Below are 27,407 nucleotides of genomic sequence, written 5' to 3' on the forward strand. Positions count from 1 at the left end.
CATACAAGTACACAGAAACTCTTTATTTTTTGACTGTAACATAGTGAATCAATTTCTAGCAAACTTCAGTTATCTTTTTGCACAGCATGGCCATTATGTTTTCTCTCTTAAAGATATTTTCTTTTACTATGAAAACTCAATAGATCCATCGTTTGATTTTTTAGTTAACTTTTATATTTTGCAAGCTAAGTTTTTTATTCATAAACAGAAATGGCAGAAAAATCAGCCTTTCTTTAATGTTTTTATGTTAGAAATCTCCGCTCTTTTCAAGTCTCTTAAGTTTGTAAATAATAAGAAAAATGAAAGACTTTTGAATGTTCTTTAATGTATTCCTCTAGTTTTGTTTATTGTTTGTTTTTCTTTTAGTTGTTTAATGTAGCCTAACCTAATCTAAATTGTCCTTTACATTGTTATATCCTTGTTTTGCCTTATTGTCATACCATGTCTCTGTCATTGTTCTTTAATTGCCAAAAAAACCCCAAAAAACATATGAGTACACAAGTTCAAGTTTATTATTGTATTTACTAAATATCTGTGTTGGTCGTATCATTTTATTTTGTTGAATTTATCTGTGAAAATATTGTCTGACATTAAACCGGTCCGTGGAGCAAAAAAAGGTTTGAGACCGCTGCCGTATGGAACTCAAACGAAGCGAATTAAAAAACATAAATTTTGATATGAAACCAGACAAAGAGGCTGGGGAGCCGCGGGTCTTCCACCCCTGACCTAAACAACCCTTTCTGGGCTTTCTCTTGTCTTTCAGAGAGTCAAACTGTGGACGAGTGCGGCGAGAGGCTGCAGAGGATCCTGGAGTCCCCGAGCGTCCCTCAGGCCAACCACCGGCTGCTGGCCCGGCTCAGCAGGCACCTGGACCGGGTCGGGCAGCACGGCCGGGCCGGCCCCCGGCTTCTGGGGCAGGCCTTCGCCCACCTGGTGTTCAAGCCCTCTGCTCTCAGGTACCGAGCTCCAGTCAGTCAGGGACTCCTAGGTTATGGTAAAAATAATTTATTTGGACTCATATCTGTTAAAAAAAAGGTTCGAACTAATTACTAAATTACAGATTTAAGTTTTTGTTCAACTTTTTTCATGATTTTAATGTTTTATCTCGTGTTTTTGTGTTTAAATAAAGAAACAAAAGAATAAACGTAGAAAATAAAGTAAATAATTTGGGGTATTAACACAAAGTTTAAAGAATAAAGCTGAAAATTAAAGCAAAAATATTCATTTAATTTACATTTTTAATTTTTTTTATTCAAACTTATCAGTTTTATTAAAGTTATTTGGTTTCTCATTTAGTTCAGAGAAACTTTATTAGCTTCATCTGCCTCCTGCTGAACCTGTTGGAGCATCATGAAGAGGAGAACCAGACAACAACAACCAGCTGGAATCTGGGATTCAGCAGGAATGGACCCAGATTCCTCTGAGAAACTGCAGCAATCAGTGTCCTCAGTTCACAAAGAGTTAAAGGGACACTGTGTAATTTCTTCCCCCATCTAGTGGTGCAATTTTATTTTGCAAAGTCGAATGAATCTGCTCTCTAGCGCCTCGCGTTTTCAAATGTGCGTTGCAACTTGTTGAACTACGGCAGGCGGAATCAGAATTTGTTTTATTGCCATTGTTAGTGAACAGTGTTCACTAACTAGGAATTTGCTGCGGCGTAAGGTGCAAACATGTAACATAGGATATAATGATAAAAAATAAAGAATAAAAATATATGTATATAAAATGTACAAGGTGTGTACAGCAATACACAGTATCCAATATACAGAGCAACAACAGTGCAGCTTCATTAGTGCAATTTTAATGATGGTAAAGTGACTGGGGCAGGTTATGAAGTGATTATGAAGTGTTCATAAGTCCAACTGCAAGGGGGAAAAACTGTTTTTGTGACGGGAGGTTCTGGTCCGAATGGACCGAAGCCTCCTGCCCGAGGGGAGTGGTGCAAATAGAGAAGGGTCAGCTGTGATCCGACCTGCTCGCCCCATAGTCCTGGAGACGTGCAGGTCATGGATGGATGGGAGGCTGCAGCCGATCACCTTCTCAGCGGAGCGCGCAGCTCGCTGCAGTCTGTCTGTCCCTGGCAGAGGCCCCGGGATACCACACCGTGATGGAGGAGCAGAGGATGGACTCGATGATGGCCGTGTAGAACTGCACCATCAGCTGGGCCGGCAGCTGGGCCGGCAGCTGGGCCGGCAGCTGGGCCGGCAGCTGGGCCGGCAGCTGGGCCGGCAGCTGGGCCGGCAGCTGGGCCGGCAGCTTGGCCGGCAGCTGGGCCGGCAGCTTGGCCTTCCTCAGCTGTCGCAGGAAGTACATCCTCTGCTGGGCCTTCCTGGTGAGGGAGCTGATGGGCGGCTCCCACTTGAGGTCCCGGGTGATGGTGGTGCCGAGGAACCGGTGACAGTCCGCAGTGGTGATGGGGGTGTCGGTGAGGGCGAGGGGGGGCAGGGGGGCAGGGGGGCTGTGGATTTCCTGAAATCTACGACCATCTCCACTGTCTTCTGGGCGTTGAGCTCCAGGTTGTTGCTGCTGCACCAGGTCACCAGCCGGTCCACCTCCCTCCTGCAGGCAGTCTCATCGCCGCCCGAGATGAGTCCGATGAGGGTGGTGTCGTCCGCAAACTTAAGAAGCTTAACGGAGTCATGGCTGGAGGTGCAGCAGTTAGTGTACAGGGAGAAGAGTAGAGGAGAAAGAACACAGCCCTGTGGAGATCCTGTGCTTAAGGTCCGAGTTGCAGAGACACTCTTCCCCAGCCGCACGCGCTGACTCCGGTCTGTTAGGAAGTCTGTGATCCACCTGCAGGTGGAGTCGGGCACGGAGAGCACAGAGAGCTTGTCCTGGAGCAGAGTGGGAAGAATCATGTTGAATGCAGAGCTGAAATCCACAAACAGGATCCTGGCGTGGGTTCCTGGGGAGTCCAGATGCTGCAGGATGAAGTGCAGGGCCAGGTTTATGGCGTCGCCTACAGACCTGTTGGCTCTGTAGGCGAACTGCAGAGGGTCCAGGAGAGGGTTGATGATGGATTTGAGGTGGGATAAAACCAGACGTTCAAAAGTCTTCATGACTACAGACGTAAGAGCCACAGGCCTGTAGTCATTGAGTCCTGTGACACGTGGTTTCTTGGGGACAGGGACGATGATGGAGGACTTGAAGCAGGTTGGGACGTGGCATGACTCCAGGGAAGAGTTAAAGATCCCTGTGAAGACCGGGGAAGCTCATCAGCACAGTGTCTCAGGGTGGAGGGAGACACAGAGTCAGGGCCCGCAGCCTGGTGTGGATTCAGCCTCCTGAACAGCCTGTTCACGTCCTCTTCTCGGACTGAGAGGGCAGAGGGGGGAGGGGGGCAATCCAAGGTGGATGAGTTCAGGGTGGTGTAAGGGGTGAGTCACTAGCCCCTTTCACACTGAGACCCGCTACCTTAGCGGGTCCAAATTGCACCTTCGACCCACGTCGAGCAATGTGAACGCTTGGCGTGTTGGTGACCCGTGTCGCCTGAAGCCGAGTTCAGGGGGCGTTGCCTAGTGGCAGAGCGTCACAGGGAACACATGAAATGCTGGGCGTGTACAATGACGTAGGCACAAGCCATGCGTCGGAGGTAGGGTTAAATACAGAGTGGCTTCCTCCCCAGATGGCGTGGCACATGTCAAAATATGGCGAGTCCAATCGCCCTCTGCCACTCCTGCCGTTGTGGCCATTAACCGCATGGAACTTTTTCCTCACGGCCTTTAATTTGTTGGTCACCTGCGTCTTGCTGCGTGGGAAACCGCGCTCTCCCATCTTTCTCGCCAGCCCTTCCAGCAGAGGTCCATCTTTCACCGTCCCCGACGGCGGTAAATAACGTCCTCTGCTCGGAGGCTGAGGAGCTCGCGGGCCTCCTTGTCTCCCCAGTTGGCCATATTAAAAAATGTCTCCACTTGATGTAGGCTAAAACAGAGTGAAACTTGAAGTGAAACTTGTCCTCACCTGTCGCTGTTGTTCTGAATCAGCTGTCCATTCTGTCTTTTAAACTCCTCACGTCACGCCCACGTCCGACCCGCGTCAATTGCGTTCACACCAAACTCGGCTCGGCAAAAAGACTAGGGTCCGACGCGGGTCGAAAGGCGAGTCGAGTTGACGCGGCAGCCCGGGTCGGCAGTGTGAACGCAACAGCAGACACGCTAAATTCGCGGATTAAACGCGGGTTCTTCCTCAGTGTGAAAGGGGCTAGTGACTTCAAAGCGTGAGTAGAAGTCGTTCAGGTCGTTGGCCAGTTTCAGATCGTCTGAGGAATGAAGTGCTCTGGGCTTGTAGTTGGTGATCTCTTTCAGCCCCCTCCATACAGTGGCAGAGTCGTTAGCAGAGCACCGCTGCTCCAGACGTGCATTGTACCTGGAGCTAGCCTTCGACATCTCCCTGCTAAATCCATACTTCGCACCTCTGTAGCTGTCTCCGTCTCCCTCTCTGAAAGCAACCTCCTTCTGTCGACGGAGCTGTCTGAGTTTTGGTGTGAACCAGGGTTTATCATTGTTGAAGAAGACTCTGGAGCGTGATGGGATGATGCTGTCTTCACAGAAGTGTATGTATGACGTCACGGTGTCCGTGTATTCGTCTAAGCTGTCTGTAGAGGCCTTGAACATGTCCCAGTCTGTGGTGTCCAAGCACGTGCGTAGCTCCTCCACAGCTTCACTGGTCCACTTTTTAGAAGTCCTCACTACAGGCTTTGAGAGCTTGAGTCTCTGCCTGTACGTGGGGATCAGGTGGACCATGACGTGGTCTGAGAGTCCCAAAGCCTCGCGGGGCACAGCACGATAAGCACCCCTCACTGTAGTGTAACAGTGATCCAACGTGTTCCCCTCTCTGGTCGGGCATGTGACAAACTGTTTGTACCATGACTGAGATTCCCTTTGTTAAAATCTCCGAGGATTATAACTAGGGAGTCCGGAAAAGACCGCTCCACGCACATAATCTGGTCCGCAAGAGCACCCTCAGCCTCGTGTCAAGATTCTCTTTTTGGCTTTTTTGGTGACGAGGATCCCTTCTCCTGTGGCGTGGCATAACTCTGGTCTTCCATTGCGAACAAAAGTGCCGGCCGTTCAGGCTGGTTTATACCAGAGAATGTCTCATGGCGTAGACTGGCTCTGTTTATACCTGCGTGCAAACGTGACGTCATTTCCGCTTGCAGGCCTGGCGTTGGGAAAACGCGATTCGAAGTGCTTTATGTCCCTCTCGGCACTTCATCGTTTTTCATAGAGCGGAAGGACATGGCAGCCTCCATAGAGCTTGCCCGCTCCATGTAGATACAGACAAGTTATTCTTCACTCAGGAGGATAAGTGAGATTGTTGACAGAGATAATTTTACACCAATGAGGACTAATTTATGAATGAATATGTTGATTTGAGCTAATAAATTACTTAATATATTACACAGTGTCCCTTTTCAGAAGTGTCGTTAAAGGGAAACCGAACACTCTGAAGATGATAAAACATTTAAACGAACTCTATAACTGCTGATTGTTTGGCTTATATTTCCCACTCGTACACTTCTGAGATAATTAGACGGTGATTCCATCACAAAGCTGCAGAAGCATCACACATGTTCAGGGACTTTCCACCCAGCTGTGAAGTATCAGCCGTTCTGTTCCCTGCACAGGTCCTGCGTGAGTCCGAGTCTTCCCACAGCCTGTGGGTGGGGGGGGTATTCCCAGCGCATTCTGCATTAGTGAATCAGCCTGTTGAGTAACCACACCAGCCCTCTGGCTGCCTGTAGGACGTGAGAGGAGCATCTTTTAACCCCCTTCCACAGGCTAACAGCTTCTTATTCCCATTAAAAAAACTCAAATCAGAACTGAGTGAAGAGTTCTGATCCAACACAGAGAGCTGGTGTTTCCATGGTAACAGATCCATCCCATGATGTTTGGCTGGGCTGTGAGGTGCTGCCGTCCCAGAGCTGGATGGAGCTGCTGTGGGTGGAGGTGGGGTGCGTTGGGGGGACGCTGGGTGAGTCAGGAATGCTGATTGTTTGTGTAGCTGCGGTCCAACAATCGGCCTCTGACGTGCACGCCCGGCAGAGGAAGCGCAGGGCGGCGTCTCGTGGCGTGTCGGGCTGCTCGCTGCACATGTGTCGTTAGCTTGTTCTGCGTGTGTGGAAACGTTGATGCTGCTGGAGGAAACTCTGCCGTCTGTGAGTGTTTAAAGCCTCACACGCTGCGTGCTGAAGGGTTGTTGTGGAGAAAGATTATGAAATCACCAGGATAACCTGTCTGAAAACACAGTTCTGTGTAACAGTCCTGATCAGCTTCAGTTCTTTATGTTTTATATACAAACAGGAAGCAGCTGATTCACTGAAACATGTTCCAACATGAACATAAACCCAGAATCTGAGGCAGAAGCAGAGTTAGTTCAGTTCTGAGCAGCTTTAAGGTGAATATCTGCAGATGTTATATATTATATATAATAATTATATAATATATAACAGGACTTATAGATGTCAGCATGTCCTTTCAGCTCATGCGTTTCTGTGTTTGTGTCCACAGTGCGGAGGTGAACCTGGAGCATCACATCAGGATCTTGGAGGCGCTCATCAGCAGCGGCGGCCTGATGGACATGCAGCCTGCTCCTGGTAGGAACCTTTGTACCTCTAACATGCTGTAAATGTTCCATTTATTTCCCTTCAGCTGCCTTTCTCTGAGTGGAAACAGCGTTTCCCTCTTTTCCTTCCCCGCTGAACCACAAACGGCAGCTCAGAACACACATTTGGTTTGTGAAATATGTGGATGCGTAAATGTTGTTGCTGCTGTGATCACTGCAGCATGGAGGGGAAAGTCTGAGTTCAGATTCTGAGAGTTCAGATTCTGGGGACTGAACCCGATGGGTTCCTGGTGTTTTACTGAATGTGACTGTGAGAAAACATGAGATGCAGCTGACACTTTTAAACACTCTAATTCATGCCAACCTTTGTGATAAAGAGCAAAGAAAACAGAGAAATGTGATGTAAACATGTGGAAATATCCTGTAATCACAACCGTTCCAGCCAGGCTGGAGTTCTGATGCTTCCTCTCTCTTTGCTCTGGGACTGAGACCCAGTCAGGGGTTCACTTTGAGTTTTCTTTGCATAACCCAGGCGCCCCTCCTCTTTGTTACGCCACTGTTTGAGCTGCTGCCACAGTGCTGTGTTTGGATTACAGAGATGGGACCAAGTCACACATGTGCAAGTCCCAAGTAAGTTTTTCTTGGGCAAGTCAAAGTCACCTTATTATTTCAGTTTTACCTGCAGAATCTGATCTTAATAAAGTGAAAACACAGATATAAGTAACTGTCAGTAAACATCATTGGCCAATGTGTCCAACCTGTCCACCCCGTATCATATCAAGCTAACGTTAGCTAACTACCGACTAGGCTAACAGGATAATATTAGCTAATTTAACAGCACTTACTGGTCAGAATGGATCTTCAAATGAAGAACAAAGTTGGAAGTTGTCGTCTGGCTGTCTGAGATGTTGATGCCGCATGTCTTGCACTGTGCTGTTCGTCTTTTGCCGTCAAAATGGTGATTATGAAAGCCGAAGACAACGACTCTCTGTCCCGCTGACATGTTGATGCATATCTGATATGAGTTTAATCTCTCTAATAAACACTAAGGTATGTAGAGAGGGCATGGCTGATGGACAGGGTAGGGATCCAATCAGGACGCCATTCTCAGCCTGCGCTCCTACCGGGTAATCCATGTTATTTTTTAAATTAATTTATTAATTTTATATTCAAACTGAAAACATGAACTGAATAACACTCAAGTCAAGTCAAGTGCCGAGTCTTTAACTTACAAGTCCGAGTCGAGTCTCGAGTCTTTTATTTTTTGTCAAGTCACAAGTCATAAAAACAGCGACTCGAGTCCCCATCTCTGCTTACAGACGGTCAGGATGTATGTGTTGGGCTGCTGAAACATGAAACTTTGCAGATATTGGCAGCTACAGAACTTCCCAACTCGACTCCACTGGATCAGAATAAATATGACGACAGCTCTCTGACTTCCTGCCGCTTTTTCCTGTCGTCTGCTGAATGACGATGACGAACGGGTTGGATTTCTGAGCTAAAGCTTTAACTGCTTACGTATATTCATTCAGGAACATAGTTTATCTGGTTCTAAATCAAATATGGCACCAAGGCTCCTGGCATGTGGATGGAGGTTGGAAGACAAAGGCTAGCCAAGCAACACAATCATTTAGTGGGAGACGGTTATTTTCTATCTAGCATTTCATCTCCTGGAGGCAGTTCAGGATGTTGGTGACGGGTGGACACGATATAGCATAAGGCTGAGCAATTTTATCGATACTGCGATATATATATCGATATTTTGTTTCCCGATAAAGTATCGATTTTTATTTGCTAAAGTAAAAGTCTCCAAGTAAACTGCAATGTTAAGACTTTACTGTACATTATTTACTCATTTTAGACATTACAGTAGTTAAAGTCCAGCTGTGTTAGAGGATAATTCATGTGTAAAGTGTTGTCCTGCTGACCCTGCGGTTACTTAGGTACCGGTGATGATGCTGTTGAATAAACATGTTCGTCTGCTCTCAGATTAGTTTGTTCTGGAGCAACGTTGGTCGTCCTGCATCCCGTTCAGCTGTTTTTCTTCAGTAAGTTTTCCTCTACAGGTGCGTTGTTAAACTCTGAGAAAAAACCTAAACCTGTGCAGGCGGACGTAAAGAAGGCCTGGCACACAGAAGCTTTAACCCGGATGTGCACGTCTGCAGAAATAAAATGTGCTGGAAACATCAATCAGACCCCCTGAAGACCAAAGAAAGGTCGGACAGCGGGGGGGCAGCTGATTGCACGCCGGGCTGCTGAGGTCACCGTGTGCGGGTCAGCGCTTCTGAGGGTATAAATGTCAGCTCGTGTGTTGTAGAGTGCCGTGTTAAGACCTCGGCCGACATGTTGCTGGTACCAGTGATTAAAAAGCTGCTCAGGGATTCTGCTCGCTGGGGGCGGGGCTAAAAGCTCGCTGGGGGCGGGGCTAAAAGCTCGCTGGAGGCGGGGCTAAAAGCTTGCTGGACCGCTGAGCGGATACGAGGAGGCTGAAACGTGACCAGCAGGGTCACCGTCTGAGCAAAATCAGCCTGATAAGCAGATCTTTGATACGCCAGATGAACGACTGATAACAGCTTTTCAGATTCTTTTTACAATCTGGTATCTGATACGATGTTCCTCATGTTTCCTCCTGTGACACTTCAGCCCAGTCTCACCACAAATCCTGATATATTTATGAGTATGAGTGTATATAAATGTGTTTTCTAATAAGTAGTCGTGCCACATTTGCATATTGTGAGATTGTAGCTTATCGCTCAGCTGTTTAGCAGAGCAAAAATGCACAAATGTGTGATCTTTAGCCACGTTTTGACCTCTTTGTAAGTGTTGTGAGTCATCACGTGGAAACATATGTTGATGTAGTCAACATGAAGAGAAACTTCAGGGTGTCGGGACAACAGTAAATAAACTGCAAAGTTTTGCACTGTGGAACAATGTAAATCCCTACTACTCTGTCATGAGCTAATGTTAGCAACTGCTAACCCTGTTAGCATCTTTCAAGACTCCATTCCCACCATGATTATAACCTCTGCTGACGATCTGTTTTAAAGCCTTGGAGATGTTAGATCTTTCATGGAATCACTTTGATTCCATGGTTTTCTGTTTTTTGTTCACTTTAGCATTAGCTTTAGCGTTAGCATTAACGCTAGCTCTGAGGAACGCTGGGTGAAAACTTTGTTTTTTGTGGTTTTCTGGGTTTTTTTCCTGGTTTTTCCCTGTTTTTGTTTTTTTTCTAGGGTTTTTTCCTGGGTTTTGTGATATAATTGCCCCCCCCTCAGCCCACATGGAGCTGTTCGCTCACCCGACGGATGAAGACGTGGGTGACGGAGCTCCTCGGGGTGACGACACATCCGAGCGAGCCTCTTTCTGTGTGATGGATGTGTGCAGAGGAGGGGCGACGGGCTGAAGCCCAGAGGTCAGATTCATGTGAGAGCATTTTTCTCACCCATTAGCTCCCCCGCCTCCCCCCCTCACAGCATTAGTGGAGGTCGGGGGTCGCCGCAGTGCTTGTTGGCTGTGTGTTAACCCTCTGCAGAGGTCGGGGGGCCCGGTGACCCCTCAGGAGAGGGTTTGCAAAATGGAGTCTGAATATACGAGCGGTTCTCCAGCTGAGTGCTCAGCCTCTCTGTGTGCAGCTGGGCGAGTTTCACAAGCAAATAAAAACGGGAGAATCCATTCTCATATTCTCATTCTGGGCCTCCCCTTCTTTTTTCCTCGGCCTGAAAACAACACACAGAACAGATTTCACACACTCATGTGTCCTCTGTTGGCCGGCTGATAACAAAGGTTCCATCATAAAATCATTTAGTCTTTAAGGATCTTTCTGGTTAAACCGGCTTTTTGCCTCACTCTGTAATGTGGAAGAGGAATTATTCTTTCACTGCATTTGCTTTTGATTTGATCTATAAGCTCCCATTTCCATTTGGAAAAAAACTGGACGTAAAGCATCTTCTCTGACCGACTTCATTATATTTAGAAGCAGAATCTGAAGCATCAACACTCAGTGAAATTCACTCAAATGTAAATTAAATGAATATTTCTGCTTTAATTTTCAGCTTTATTCTTTAAACTTTGTGTTAATACCGTAAATGATTTACTTTGTGATTTAATTTAATTTATTAATTTCTTTATTTCTACGTTTATTCTTTTGTTTCTTTATTTAAACACGAGATAACACATTAAGATCATGAAAAAGATGGTTTTAAAAAACCTTTTTTTTTAACAGATATTAAGTGTATTAAGTAAATTAAATTAATATTTCTGCTTTAATTTTCAGCTTTATTCTTTAAACTTTGTGTTAATACCCCAAATTATTTAATTTATCATTTAATTTATTCCTGATCGTTTCCTGAGAAACATTTGCTGAACTTATTGATGGTTCTCTGATGGAGTTTGGCCCAGAGCGGTGAGCCCCGACCCGTCCTTACGGAGAGGCTGAACCTTTGGTGGAAGCTGCTGTTATACCCCATCCTGACACCCTCACCTGTCGGCAGGTGACCTGCTGGTTGGAGCAGCTTCCAGAACGCTGTTCCTGTAGATTCTGTAAACTTTCTGTCTGTCTGGGACTCCAGAACAACTTTCACTGAGTGCTGCTGCAGCAGGTTATTGATCAGTGGAGACTCTGTCTGCTCAATAAAGACTCAAACCTCCTGATTAACTTCAGATTTAGCTTTTTGTTGCATTTTAAAATGTCGTTTTTAAGCTGAACTTCAGATGAAGCTGCGCAGGATTGAGTCATTTACTCGTCCAAGAAAAGATGGGCCGATAATCTTATCTATTAACTGAAGCATTTATGTTATTTCTGCTTTTTATAGGTTATTTTCAATAAAACTGTTGCTACAGCAGGTTCTATGTTTGGTTCTAAATACGATGAAACTCAAGATTCAAGATTCAAAGGTTTATCATCATATGTGCAGTTAGAAACGTGTTTCCCTGTACAATGAAATACTTTACTTTGTTGCCCGCACTGGATGTCCAAATATAATATAACATAAGATAAAATAAGCATACAACAATAAATATAGAAATAATAATATAGAAATCTAGCTTGTGTACATAAATGTTCAGTAGTGTGCTACATTAGCTGCTCCTAAAGTTCCATCTTTATCCTTTAATGTCCGTCCTGAAAGGAATTGAACTCCCAAAAAGTGAAAGTTAAAGTGAAAAACTTAGAATAAATCTGTAGCCGACGGTGAGTGAGGAGCAGTTTCTCAGTGCCACAGCAGTAATGCAAAGGTTCGGCTGTCCGTTAGATGGATGTTCCACATGCGGGTGAAACGCAGACATATGCTGGTGTGCCGGGTTCACTCTGAAGTCATGCCCTGTCTGTCCCAGTGGGTGGAAAGTGCCGGCTTAACATGCAGCATAATCCTGCTGCACAGGGTCAGCAGCAGGGCACGATCGCTCTGTACTGTAACGTGTGAATGTGTGCAGGCATCACGGTTGTGTAATGTGATTAGGGTCCAATGAGCTGCAAGCAATCTGCAGCAGCATTTATCCGTCTTTGTGAGCTCAGTCAGGGGTTGTATGGCTCAATGAACGCACACAAACACACTTCCATCCATCTCTAGGAGTCCTCCCGAAGACCGGGGTTTCCTACGATCGTTTTAGGGTTTCCGTTGTTCCCCACCATCCCAAAATAAGCTACCTAGGATCATTTTAGGGTTTTCCTTGTTCCCCACCATCCCAAAATAAGCCACCTAGGATCGTTTCAGGGTTTTCCTTGTTCCCCACCATCCCAAAATAAGCCACCTGGGATCGTTTTAGGGTTTCCGTTGTTCCCCACCATCCCAAAATAAGCTACCTAGGATCGTTTTAGGGTTTTCCTTGTTCCCCACCATCCCAAAATAAGCCACCTAGGATCGTTTCAGGGTTTTCCTTGTTCCCCACCATCCCAAAATAAGCCACCTGGGATCGTTTTAGGGTTTTCCTTGTTCCCCACCATCCCAAAATAAGCCACCTAGGATCATTTTAGGGTTTTCCTTGTTCCCCACCATCCCAAAATAAGCCACCTAGGATCGTTTAAGGGTTTTCCTTGTTCCCCACCATCCCAAAATAAGCCACCTGGGATCGTTTTAGGGTTTTCCTTGTTCCCCACCATCCCAAAATAAGCCACCTGGGATCGTTTAAGGGTTTTCCTTGTTCCCCACCATCCCAAAATAAGCCACCTGGGATCGTTTTAGGGTTTTCCTTGTTCCCCACCATCCCAAAATAAGCCACCTATGATCATTTTAGGGTTTACGTTGTTCCCCACCATCCCAAAATAAGCCACCTAGGATCGTTTTAGGGTTTTCCCTGTTCCCCACCATCCCAAAATAAGCCACCTAGGATCGTTTTAGGGTTTTCCCTGTTCCCCACCATCCCAAAATAAGCCACCTAGGATCGTTTTAGGGTTTTCCTTGTTCCCCACCATCCCAAAATAAGCCACCTGGGATCGTTTTAGGGTTTTCCTTGTTCCCCACCATCCCAAAATAAGCCACCTGGGATCGTTTTAGGGTTTTCCTTGTTCCCCACCATCCCAAAATTAGCTACCTAGGATCGTTTTAGGGTTTTCCTTGTTCCCCACCATCCCAAAATAAGCCACCTGGGATCGTTTTAGGGTTTTCCTTGTTCCCCACCATCCCAAAATTAGCTACCTAGGATCGTTTTAGGGTTTTCCTTGTTCCCCACCATCCCAAAATAAGCCACCTGGGATCATTTTAGGGTTTTCCTTGTTCCCCACCATCCCAAATTAAGCCCATCTGGTCAATGCTTGCAGGTAGATTTTACCCGGAGGTAGGGAACCCCCCCCCCTCATCACAGCTTAGATTACTCTTTACTCTGATTATATGTAAACTGGGACCTTTAGAGAAGCCAGGCACAGTTATGGGCATCCCTCAAATAACTCCCAAATAACCACAGATATACGGATGTGTTCCAAACCGCATACTTCTCCTACTAACTTTCTGAGTTAGTAAGCGAGTTTGGGTAAGCGAGAAGTTCCCGGATGCATACTAGATTCTCCGAAATGTTGGGTATGCATCATGAGGTTACTACTCATACTCAAACTACCCAAGATGCAACGTAACGTGACGTCGCCGATCGTCATTTCCTGTCAAAACGGCAGTTTCAAGCTAGCTACAACGAGGGTAGGTTCACTTCCTGTTTTCAAAACAAAAGCACCAATTGTATGGTAATGGCTTTCCCTATGATAAAAGGCAACGGGTATTTTATTTTGTGAAAATAACAGGAAGTGCGTTGCTCACTGCGGCTAGCTTTAGTAGCGCCGAATTCGTGGGAACAAAATTGTAAACAGCCGGTATTTTGTCAGGTTTTCAACACGTTGGGGATCTAAACGACTACTTTCTCTCCTGAAAATGTTTCAAATGTTCAAACGCCTCTTTATGTCTTTCAGCACCACAAACAGGTGGATTTTATGTTGCTTTGCAGCAGTTTGGCATCTAAAAAGCAGGAACTCGGAGATGTCCTGGTCCCCGCCGCATCGCTCAGCCCTGCTCGGCCTCGGCCTCGGCTCAGACTGTTAGAAGATGATCCTATAACACCCATCATCCAGCTCGCTGCTCTGGCTGAGTTGTTTTATGATGTCCTCTGGAGAGGAGCTCTGCTCCGCTTAATGTCCAAACTCTGCCGTAATGTGCTCATGTAAAGCTTGAATTAACATCAAACGGCTCATGGCTGCGGCGTTTATCCCTTCATGTGTAATTCCAGGATCATGAGGTCATGGAAGCTACACCTGCCCCCCCTCCACCTGTTTCCTCCTCTTGTTTTCAGCTGTTTTTAACAGCTTCATCACTATGTTTAGAGTCGGATAATTTGATGTCTTACTGTGAAATCCTGTCTCACGTTGCTGCTGCAAGGACAGGAGTCTATACTGCATACTACATACTACATACTATATACTACATACTACATACTGCATACTACATACTGCATACTGCATACTACATACTACATACTGCATACTACATACTACATACTACATACTGCATACTACATACTACATACTACATACTGCATACTACATGCTACATACTACATACTGCATACTACATACTACATGCTACATACTGAGTACTACATACTGCATACTGCATACTACATACTGCATACTACATACTGCATACTACATACTACATACTGCATACTACATACTGCATACTACATACTGCATACTACATACTGCATACTACATACTGCATACTACATACTACATACTACATACTGCATACTGCATGCTACATACTGCATACTACATGCTACATACTGAGTACTACATACTGCATGCTACATACTGCATGCTACATACTGCATACTATATACTACATACTGCATACTACATACTGCATACTACATACTGCATACTACATACTGCATACTACATACTACATACTACATACTACATACTGCATACTGCATGCTACATACTGCATACTACATACTACATACTGCATGCTACATACTACATACTACATACTACATACTGCATACTACATACTGCATACTGCATGCTACATACTGCATACTGCATACTACATACTGCATACTGCATGCTACATACTACATACTACATACTACATACTGCATACTACATACTACATACTGCATACTGCATGCTACATACTACATACTACATACTACATACTGCATACTGCATGCTACATACTGCATACTACATACTACATACTGCATACTGCATGCTACATACTACATACTACATACTGCATACTGCATACTACATACTGCATACTGCATGCTACATACTGCATACTGCATACTACATACTGCATACTACATACTGCATACTACATACTACATACTGCATACTGCATGCTACATACTGCATACTACATACTGCATACTACATACTGCATACTACATACATACTACATACTGCATACTATATACTACATGCTACATACTGCATACTGCATACTGCATACTATATACTATATACTGCATACTATATACTGCATACTACATACTGCATACTATATACTGCATACTACATACTGCATACTATATACTGCATACTATATACTGCATACTACATACTGCATACTATATACTACATGCTACATACTGCATGCTACATACTGCATACTACATACATACTACATACATACTACATACTGCATACTATATACTACATACTATATACTACATACTACATTCTGCATACTGCATACTACATACTGCATACTACATTCATACTGCAAACTACAAACTGCATACTGATCGATCAGACAGTATGCAGAGCGTTTACCCATAATGCATCTCGCTCCTGCCTGAGCCAAAATCAGCTTTGATTTCTCATCCAGCTAACAGGAAGTGTTTGACCGTTAGCTCGTGCAGCTAACAGGAAGTGTTTGACCTTCTCGCTTACTCAAACTCGCATACTAACTCAAAACGTTAATAGGAGTAGTATGAGTAGTAGGAGTAGTATGCGGTTTGGAACACAGCCCACGTCACCAGCCTCAGTCTCTGCCATCTTCAGCATGTCTTCCCTCCAGCGCTGTGGACCTGGTCATTACAGAAGACGCCACAGTCTTATACGGCGAGGACAAAAAGTTTCTGATGAAACGGTTGTTTTCCTCCCTGGAAGCTGTCAACACTGCGGTGAACTTTCGACCCAAAGTGGTAATGATGTCCATAACGGTGTGATAAAATGAAGACGGCGCCGTGTAGCAATTAAAGAAGCTTGTTTTTGCCTGTGAACACACTCCCCTGTGAGCTGAGCTGAGCTGAGCGGAGCGTCTCCAGCAGCTGTGCGAGGCGCTCGCTGCTGAAGGGCAAACGTGATGTAAAGAGTACGAGGCGGGGACGGATGGATGAGCCGAACCCAGCCGTGAATATCAATGTGCGGCTTCCGGTCGGCGTCTCTGACTGCCTCCTCTTCCCTTTGTTCCTCTATTGTTCCGTCTGACGTCACCTGAGGAGCCCGAGGCGGCTGGAGCAGAAGCTCCGCTTCCTGGCATGAAAGGACACCGAGTGACCGAGTAAAACCAGCAGCGGGTTTCTGTGATATGTGAGCAAAATCACAAACTGGTGCTCTGCTTTTACACGTGTCATACTGTAGTTACTAATATCCAAATTATGTCCAAATTATATCCAAATTATGTCCAAATATTATCCAAATTATGTCCAAATATTATCCAAATTATGTCCAAATATTATCCAAATTATGTCCAAATATTATCCAAATATTATCCAAATATTATCCAAATTATCCCAAATTATGTCCAAATTATGTCCAAATTATATCCAAATTATGTCCAAATTATATCCAAATATTATCCAAATTATGTCCAAATTATATCCAAATATTGTCCAAATTATGTCCAAATATTAGATAAAAAGGGATCCCCAGAAATCAGTGGTTTCACATGTTACAGCTTTCACAGAGACACATCATTTGTTCCCATTTCTTTAGCTGTATGTGTGAAAAACAGCTTCATAGTTTCAACTTTTTTCTACATTTACGTTAAAACTGTTTTCAGTTACCAAAAGAGTCAAATTAATATAAGAAATTCAGTTTTTAAAAAATCCTAATCCCAAAATAATGAACGTTATCACGTCTAAAAGTAGGAAAAAAACAGGCAATAATAAGAATTATATGTTATTCAACATCAAGAAAAAGTAAATAAGATTCAATTTAAAGCGTAAAAAGGAATATAAGATATAATCTAATGACTAATTATGGAACAATTCATATACATGAAATGATTAAACTGTTTTATGCCAGCAGAAATGAATAATCTAGAAGCTCTTTGTGGGTTTTAGAACTTCTTCTGAAAGTTTTTAAACCGTATGAACTCCAGAACTGAACATTTGGCTGTTTTACGTTGAGTCAAAGAACCTTTCAGGTGCTAAAACATCTCTGGCTTTTGCTCCGAAAGCATCGCCTTGTTTTGTGAAACGCTGAGTCGGCGACCTTTAAAAGTGACTCAGTTTGGTGTCTTTTGCTAGATTTACTCATTCTGACATCTGTTGTCGCCTCTTTGGAAAATAATTCCATAAGTTCACTGATATTCGTCCTTAAAGATCCATGTTTGTACTCGTTCTTCTCCACATATGGTCCCCTCAGCCTCTAGGAAAAACAGTGTGACTTTCTCCTTGTTTTAGGAGTTAAAACTTCGACTTTAACCGTAGTTTGAGTGACCCGACAGGGTTACAGGCAGAGGCAGATTACAGGCCCATGCTGTGCATTTTATTTCCTTTGTCTGGTGAAGGTCATGTGCCAAACCGGGGCTCCGGTAGATCTTTAAAAGCTGGTATTGATCTCCTCTGGAACATGCTTCAGTGCTCAGAAGTCATTATGTGGCCAGCTGAAGGTTTGTTACCGGGGTCAAGGTGAGGGGCGCCATCTTTGGCCGTCAAAGCCAAAAAATTAGCAATAAAAAAGCTGCATTAAGTCATTTTTTTTAAGATAATTTAGGTTTTCGCACTGAAAATGTAGCAAATCGCCAATTCAATTCATTTTTATTTATATAGCGCCAAATACAACAAATGTCATCTCAAGGCACTTAGATAATAAAGTTCAATTCAAGCCAATTGGAATTCAATTCATTGTAATCATAATTATTTATTCCATCCATCCAATTCATTCGCCAAAGATCATGTTTTAAGGAGTGTTTTCCAAACACTTTGAAGACTTTTATTATCATCTGTTGTCCAATCACAAGCTGTCATGGTCCATGGGTTTAGCTCTGGTTTGGTTATTCTTTGGTATCTTGGTTTATTCTTTGTGTCCTGTTTGGTTTTCAGTCCTCAGTGTTGGATTCTGTTGGATTCTGTTGGATTCTTCTTTCTTGTCTCCTGGTCTCAGTCTCGTCAGTAGTCAGAAGTACGAGAGCTTCGTTCGATAACCAGTTTGATTAGACGGGCTGGGGCTCCGCTGAAGCAGCAAACCCTGGAGAAAGAAGCAGAATTTGGACGACAGGCCCACAGAAACACCTGAAATGGACCAAAGAGTTCGCCACCACCTACAAGGTCGCAGTCGGCTCGACCACATATACGAATTTAATTTGAAATAGTTGTTTTTGTTTAAAAGAAAAGCCGTGTAGAGCTATGTTGAAATGCAAAAACAATAGCATGGTAATGTAGTTAATGGGTTTCCAAACTGTGTGACATTGATGTGGGAAAGACTTTAAAACTCAGTTTTAAGTTACTTGGTATCAGGGACAGAACGTCTTGATCTGGACTCTACGATGCCCAAAATATTTGTGGCTTAAAGTGTATTTTGGGTATAAACTATATTTGAACATCATGGCTGTGTTCCAAACCGCATATTTCTCCTTGGTTTAGTTGTCGGTCTTTCTCAATATCGCATGTCAACACACAACATGTTGAATGTTTCTTTCTTTGATGCCCCGTGATGGGAAGTAGAATAGAAATAGAAAAAATACTTTATTCATCCCCCTATGGGGGAAATTCAAATTAGTCGAGGAGCTCAAAAAAAATTATAAATATTTACAATGATTGTATATTAACAACAACAATAATAATACCAATTGTAGTAAAAATACTACTACTAACTAATAATAATAATAATAATAATAAATGACTACATAAACAAAAAATATAAATATAAAATAAAATAAATTAAATTAAATAAATAAAATTAAAAAATTTACGTACACACACTCAAAATGTTGAAACATTACACGTTTTATCAAACAAATATCATTTTGAGAAGGTTCCTGGCCCCCAAACAGCTCAATCTGACCAGCTGGGATGTATTTTAATAGCTTTACTTTGATGTTGTAACTCTTTGAACATTTTTACTTCTGTTGTTTTGGCCTATTTTAAATGAATTCTATGCCGAAACACTCAAAGTAAAGCATGAATTATCACTGAAGAAATGCTATTGTTGGGGCTGCATGGTGGTCAGGGTTCCAGGTTTGTTTATTTATTCTTTATCGGGTCGCTCTTCTTCCCTAACTGCCATCGAACCCGCCGTACGGCCTGAAGGTCGGCGGCGCTTTATGTGAGAAACGTGAAACCTGACCGACGTTACGAGGACGGATAAAGTGAGAGAAAGAGGAAGTCATTTCCTCAACAGGGTCCTATAAACAGACGATCCCACCTCCCTGCTGGAGCTTTACGGGCGGTCTCTCAGTGGAATCATAAAGATGCTTCTCCTTATTCCAGAGCTCTGGAAACACATCTGCTCAGCTATCATCTGAAAGCTGGCGCTGTTCAACACTTTAACACAGAAGAAGAGTGACCAAAGGTCTGAAATCTGCTGTTTATGATGCGCTGTTCAACACTAACACAGAAGAAGAGTGACCAAAGGTCTGAAATCTGCTGTTTATGATGCGCTGTTCAACACTAACACAGAAGAAGAGTGTCCAAAGGTCTGAAATCTGCTGTTTATGATGCGCTGTTCAACACTAACACAGAAGAAGAGTGACCAAAGGTCTGAAATCTGCTGTTTATGATGCGCTGTTCAACACTAACACAGAAGAAGAGTGTCCAAAGGTCTGAAATCTGCTGTTTATGATGCGCTGTTCAACACTAACACAGAAGAAGAGTGTCCAAAGGTCTGAAATCTGCTGTTTATGATGCGCTGTTCAACACTAACACAGAAGAAGAGTGACCAAAGGTCTGAAATCTGCTGTTTATGATGCGCTGTTCAACACTTTAACACAGAAGAAGAGTGACCAAAGGTCTGAAATCTGCTGTTTATGATGCGCTGTTCAACACTAACACAGAAGAAGAGTGTCCAAAGGTCTGAAATCTGCTGTTTATGATGCGCTGTTCAACACTTTAACACAGAAGAAGAGTGTCCAAAGGTCTGAAATCTGCTGTTTATGATGCGCTGTTCAACACTTTAACACAGAAGAAGAGTGACCAAAGGTCTGAAATCTGCTGTTTATGATGCGCTGTTCAACACTAACACAGAAGAAGAGTGTCCAAAGGTCTGAAATCTGCTGTTTATGATGCGCTGTTCAACACTAACACAGAAGAAGAGTGACCAAAGGTCTGAAATCTGCTGTTTATGATGCGCTGTTCAACACTAACACAGAAGAAGAGTGACCAAAGGTCTGAAATCTGCTGTTTATGATGCGCTGTTCAACACTAACACAGAAGAAGAGTGTCCAAAGGTCTGAAATCTGCTGTTTATGATGCACTGTTCAGCACTTTAACACAGAAGAAGAGTGACCAAAGGTCTGAAATCTGCTGTTTATGATGCACTGTTCAGCACTTTAACACAGAAGAAGAGTGTCCAAAGGTCTGAAATCTGCTGTTTATGATGCGCTGTTCAACACTAACACAGAAGAAGAGTGACCAAAGGTCTGAAATCTGCTGTTTATGATGCGCTGTTCAACACTAACACAGAAGAAGAGTGACCAAAGGTCTGAAATCTGCTGTTTATGATGCGCTGTTCAGCACTTTAACACAGAAGAAGAGTGACCAAAGGTCTGAAATCTGCTGTTTATGATGCACTGTTCAGCACTTTAACACAGAAGAAGAGTGTCCAAAGGTCTGAAATCTGCTGTTTATGATGCGCTGTTCAACACTAACACAGAAGAAGAGTGTCCAAAGGTCTGAAATCTGCTGTTTATGATGCGCTGTTCAACACTAACACAGAAGAAGAGTGACCAAAGGTCTGAAATCTGCTGTTTATGATGCGCTGTTCAGCACTTTAACACAGAAGAAGAGTGTCCAAAGGTCTGAAATCTGCTGTTTATGATGCGCTGTTCAACACTAACACAGAAGAAGAGTGACCAAAGGTCTGAAATCTGCTGTTTATGATGCGCTGTTCAACACTTTAACACAGAAGAAGAGTGTCCAAAGGTCTGAAATCTGCTGTTTATGATGCGCTGTTCAGCACTTTAACACAGAAGAAGAGTGACCAAAGGTCTGAAATCTGCTGTTTATGATGCGCTGTTCAGCACTTTAACACAGAAGAAGAGTGTCCAAAGGTCTGAAATCTGCTGTTTATGATGCGCTGTTCAGCACTTTAACACAGAAGAAGAGTGTCCAAAGGTCTGAAATCTGCTGTTTATGATGCGCTGTTCAACACTAACACAGAAGAAGAGTGTCCAAAGGTCTGAAATCTGCTGTTTATGATGCGCTGTTCAACACTAACACAGAAGAAGAGTGTCCAAAGGTCTGAAATCTGCTGTTTATGATGCGCTGTTCAACACTAACACAGAAGAAGAGTGACCAAAGGTCTGAAATCTGCTGTTTATGATGCGCTGTTCAACACTTTAACAGAAGAAGAGTGTCCAAAGGTCTGAAATCTGCTGTTTATGATGCGCTGTTCAACACTTTAACACAGAAGAAGAGTGTCCAAAGGTCTGAAATCTGCTGTTTATGATGCGCTGTTCAACACTAACACAGAAGAAGAGTGACCAAAGGTCTGAAATCTGCTGTTTATGATGCGCTGTTCAACACTTTAACACAGAAGAAGAGTGTCCAAAGGTCTGAAATCTGCTGTTTATGATGCGCTGTTCAACACTTTAACACAGAAGAAGAGTGTCCAAAGGTCTGAAATCTGCTGTTTATGATGCGCTGTTCAACACTAACACAGAAGAAGAGTGACCAAAGGTCTGAAATCTGCTGTTTATGATGCGCTGTTCAGCACTAACACAGAAGAAGAGTGTCCAAAGGTCTGAAATCTGCTGTTTATGATGCGCTGTTCAACACTAACACAGAAGAAGAGTGTCCAAAGGTCTGAAATCTGCTGTTTATGATGCGCTGTTCAACACTTTAACACAGAAGAAGAGTGTCCAAAGGTCTGAAATCTGCTGTTTATGATGCGCTGTTCAACACTTTAACACAGAAGAGTGTCCAAAGGTCTGAAATCTGCTGTTTATGATGCGCTGTTCAACACTAACACAGAAGAAGAGTGTCCAAAGGTCTGAAATCTGCTGTTTATGATGCGCTGTTCAACACTAACACAGAAGAAGAGTGACCAAAGGTCTGAAATCTGCTGTTTATGATGCGCTGTTCAACACTAACACAGAAGAAGAGTGTCCAAAGGTCTGAAATCTGCTGTTTATGATGCACTGTTCAACACTAACACAGAAGAAGAGTGACCAAAGGTCTGAAATCTGCTGTTTATGATGCGCTGTTCAGCACTAACACAGAAGAAGAGTGTCCAAAGGTCTGAAATCTGCTGTTTATGATGCGCTGTTCAACACTTTAACACAGAAGAAGAGTGTCCAAAGGTCTGAAATCTGCTGTTTATGATGCGCTGTTCAGCACTAACACAGAAGAAGAGTGTCCAAAGGTCTGAAATCTGCTGTTTATGATGCGCTGTTCAACACTAACACAGAAGAAGAGTGTCCAAAGGTCTGAAATCTGCTGTTTATGATGCACTGTTCAACACTAACACAGAAGAAGAGTGTCCAAAGGTCTGAAATCTGCTGTTTATGATGCGCTGTTCAGCACTAACACAGAAGAAGAGTGTCCAAAGGTCTGAAATCTGCTGTTTATGATGCGCTGTTCAACACTAACACAGAAGAAGAGTGTCCAAAGGTCTGAAATCTGCTGTTTATGATGCGCTGTTCAACACTAACACAGAAGAAGAGTGTCCAAAGGTCTGAAATCTGCTGTTTATGATGCACTGTTCAACACTAACACAGAAGAAGAGTGTCCAAAGGTCTGAAATCTGCTGTTTATGATGCGCTGTTCAACACTAACACAGAAGAAGAGTGTCCAAAGGTCTGAAATCTGCTGTTTATGATGCGCTGTTCAGCACTAACACAGAAGAAGAGTGACCAAAGGTCTGAAATCTGCTGTTTATGATGCGCTGTTCAGCACTAACACAGAAGAAGAGTGACCAAAGGTCTGAAATCTGCTGTTTATGATGCGCTGTTCAGCACTAACACAGAAGAAGAGTGACCAAAGGTCTGAAATCTGCTGTTTATGATGCGCTGTTCAACACTAACACAGAAGAAGAGTGTCCAAAGGTCTGAAATCTGCTGTTTATGATGCGCTGTTCAGCACTAACACAGAAGAAGAGTGACCAAAGGTCTGAAATCTGCTGTTTATGATGCACTGTTCAGCACTAACACAGAAGAAGAGTGTCCAAAGGTCTGAAATCTGCTGTTTATGATGCGCTGTTCAACACTTTAACACAGAAGAAGAGTGTCCAAAGGTCTGAAATCTGCTGTTTATGATGCGCTGTTCAGCACTAACACAGAAGAAGAGTGTCCAAAGGTCTGAAATCTGCTGTTTATGATGCGCTGTTCAACACTTTAACACAGAAGAAGAGTGTCCAAAGGTCTGAAATCTGCTGTTTATGATGCGCTGTTCAACACTTTAACACAGAAGAAGAGTGACCAAAGGTCTGAAATCTGCTGTTTATGATGCGCTGTTCAACACTAACACAGAAGAAGAGTGACCAAAGGTCTGAAATCTGCTGTTTATGATGCACTGTTCAACACTAACACAGAAGAAGAGTGTCCAAAGGTCTGAAATCTGCTGTTTATGATGCGCTGTTCAACACTTTAACACAGAAGAAGAGTGACCAAAGGTCTGAAATCTGCTGTTTATGATGCGCTGTTCAACACTAACACAGAAGAAGAGTGACCAAAGGTCTGAAATCTGCTGTTTATGATGCACTGTTCAACACTAACACAGAAGAAGAGTGACCAAAGGTCTGAAATCTGCTGTTTATGATGCGCTGTTCAACACTTTAACACAGAAGAAGAGTGTCCAAAGGTCTGAAATCTGCTGTTTATGATGCGCTGTTCAACACTAACACAGAAGAAGAGTGACCAAAGGTCTGAAATCTGCTGTTTATGATGCGCTGTTCAACACTTTAACACAGAAGAAGAGTGTCCAATGGTCTGAAATCTGCTGTTTATGATGCACTGTTCAACACTAACACAGAAGAAGAGTGACCAAAGGTCTGAAATCTGCTGTTTATGATGCGCTGTTCAACACTAACACAGAAGAAGAGTGTCCAAAGGTCTGAAATCTGCTGTTTATGATGCGCTGTTCAACACTTTAACACAGAAGAAGAGTGACCAAAGGTCTGAAATCTGCTGTTTATGATGCGCTGTTCAACACTAACACAGAAGAAGAGTGTCCAAAGGTCTGAAATCTGCTGTTTATGATGCGCTGTTCAACACTTTAACACAGAAGAAGAGTGACCAAAGGTCTGAAATCTGCTGTTTATGATGCGCTGTTCAACACTTTAACACAGAAGAAGAGTGACCAAAGGTCTGAAATCTGCTGTTTATGATGCGCTGTTCAACACTTTAACACAGAAGAAGAGTGTCCAAAGGTCTGAAATCTGCTGTTTATGATGCGTCCAATCAGACGGATCCTCATGTCGGCCGCTCTGAATCGAGATTTTCGTCTCAACGTTCCTCTTTTACATCGAAGGTTTAGCTTAAATGCTCCATCCAGACATTTTCTTTATTTTTTGTAATGAACTTTTTATTTATTCCACATATCAATATTCCATCAACATTTTCCTTGTACATTTTTCCACTCGTATCGAATATAACCCATACTCCCCCATGGAGCAGAGACATGGGCTGTGTTCGAAACCGGGAACTTCTCGCTTACTCAAACTCGCATACTAACTCAAAAAGTTAGTAGGAGTAGTAGGAGAAGTATGCAGTTTGGAACACAGCCATTCTGTTGTCTTTTCCATATTTTGCATGTTTATTGATTTTCGTCCCTTTGTCGCAGCTGCTGTTGTTTTAAAGTGCTTTATAGATAAAGAAGTAGTAGTATCACACTGGAAACCCTCAAACTGGCATCAACTTCAGGTTTGGATGCTTGAAATGTATCTTTTTGTTCTTTATTCTAAAAGCACAACGTGTTCCCTGAACGTTTCAGCGTGTAATCCTGCTCCAGTCGAGCGTCAAATGAAATGATCAACCAGCAAATGAGCCTAACGGGGGCTCTTTAAGCTGAACACCACGGGTTAAACCGGGTGCTGCTCTGGTGTAGAGTGGAACTTAGCTTCAGGCAGAAAGAGATGAGCGGTGGATGCATAAACCGCATCATTAACGCGGGTCATTAGGGTGTGAGAGCAGCTTTTATCAGGCTGTGGTGCTGAATCCTCTCTGATTACGGAGCTCTGCGGCTCACCTGCAGGCTTCAGGCCGCCATGACCTCATCGCTGGCATCGCTTCAGACCTGCAGAGCCACAGATGTCCTCTGCGTCCCCGGCTGCCATGTGTCCTCCCTTTTCTGTCTTCATCAGTGAGGCCTCTCCGCTTTCCTTCCTGAGTCCTCAGCAGCTCGGTACAGCCTCTTTTTCCCTCTAATTTGCCTTCTGAGAGATCGCAGCAGGAGGAAATGCACGAGGATCGGTTACTAACATACTAAAGGGATCAGAAATGCCAACACCTGGCAGTAAATTAACTAATTTTATATTTAAATGACATAGAAACACAAATTCATATTTGGTGACTGATTTGATATGATTGTTGAATATAAATAAAATAGATTTGTGATTATAAGTTAGTTAATAACTATTATTTTTTGTCAGTATTATAATTTTATTAGGGCCTCTCTGGGCCCCTCTCAGGCTGCGGCTACACGAAAACGTTTTTCACTGTAAACGATACTTTTGCTTATCGTTTGGCTGTCGCGGCCACACGGAGCCGGCGTTCCCACTACCCCAAAACGATAGTTTTGGAGAACGGGTTCCAGAGTGGGAAGATCTGAGAACGGCGTCGTTTCGTTTCCATTGTTACAGCCAAAACGGATTCGTTTACATCTGCGTCACAGCCACATGGCCAACGCAGTGACCTATACACATATGTCAGTGACCAGAACAAAAAGCAGCTTCCATTCAAAATCTGGAAGAAGAAGACAACACAACAAGGACAGACAGCGATCATCATGGAGCCCACAGCATTGATAGCAGCACTGCTGCAGACACTGCTAACTGCAGCGGCGTTGTTGAAGGAACAACGTGAGCTTCGCTGGTAGAAGTGGGGGCGTACACGCATGCGCATTGCTTCTTCTATTGTTCTGGTGTAACCGGTGGGGGGGGCTTACAGCGCACCTAGAGGCGTGGCGTGTGTACTGCATCGTTTTCAGCCTTTCCATCTGGACCTGAGTCTTTACAGCAGCTTTCCCGTGTGGTCGCAATAATTTTCGTACCCGTTTTCAAAAAACCCTCGTTTCAGTTTCGTGTAGCCTTAATCATGGGCCCCTATAATCCTTCTCCTTTTCCGCGCCCCTGTGTATAGGTTAGGAGCCGAATCGTTGCGTCTCCGCATCAAAGAGGGAGTTGAGGTGGTTTGGGGGTCCTGGGCAGGACGCCTCCCGGCGGGGGTTTGGTGCCTGGGAGACACCAGGACTCACCGGGGAGATTAACGGCCGGGGAACAGTCGGGGCGTCTTCCTCTTCCACACTGCTCACTGCCACTTGATCCGGGATAAGTGGCAGAAAAAGATTAAATCCAAACCGCCTGAGATGGAGAAAAGGGAACGTGCTTCACCACATTTACGGCGGTGGCAGAATTAATCGTGTTCTCGGCTGGTCATGTGATCAGAGCGTCTCCTCGCAGGCCGCCACCATATCGTTCCACTTCTTATCAGGCGACTGGGAGGAGCTGATCTGCCCGGAGCTGCTCTCCCAGACCTCTTATTAAATTAGCTTTTCAATGAATTCAACGTGCAGACTTTTAATTCCGGCCCTTCTAACTAATCTCATTAGCTTCATTCTGCTGCGACCCGCCGCGACCTGGAGGGATTCCCCTGATGTGCACATATCTGCAGAGGACTGAGCACACAACAAACAATGGACTGAAGCGGGTCCTTATTTAATTAATCAAACAGTGGGAGAGGCTCGGGCTGTGGATTAATCCTGCTGGTGTCACATATCAGATAATGGCTTTCATATGTCACCTTAAAGCTTTC

At 43.8% G+C, this 27,407-nt stretch overlaps 1 protein-coding gene across 1 annotated transcript in view; it reads left to right on the forward strand.

Moving 5' to 3' along the window:
- LOC142400859 (phosphatidylinositol 3-kinase regulatory subunit alpha-like) overlaps positions 1 to 27,407 on the forward strand; it is a 210,101-nt gene that overhangs the window by 163,172 nt on the left and 19,522 nt on the right. Inside the window, exons 5-6 of the mRNA XM_075486094.1 lie at positions 764 to 956; positions 6,510 to 6,595. Coding sequence (XP_075342209.1) covers positions 764 to 956; positions 6,510 to 6,595 — 279 coding nt within the window. The remainder of the gene's footprint in view (positions 1 to 763; positions 957 to 6,509; positions 6,596 to 27,407) is intronic.

This window comes from Odontesthes bonariensis, chromosome 15 (genome assembly GCF_027942865.1).
Source record: "Odontesthes bonariensis isolate fOdoBon6 chromosome 15, fOdoBon6.hap1, whole genome shotgun sequence".
Taxonomy (NCBI): Eukaryota; Metazoa; Chordata; class Actinopteri; order Atheriniformes; family Atherinopsidae; genus Odontesthes; species Odontesthes bonariensis.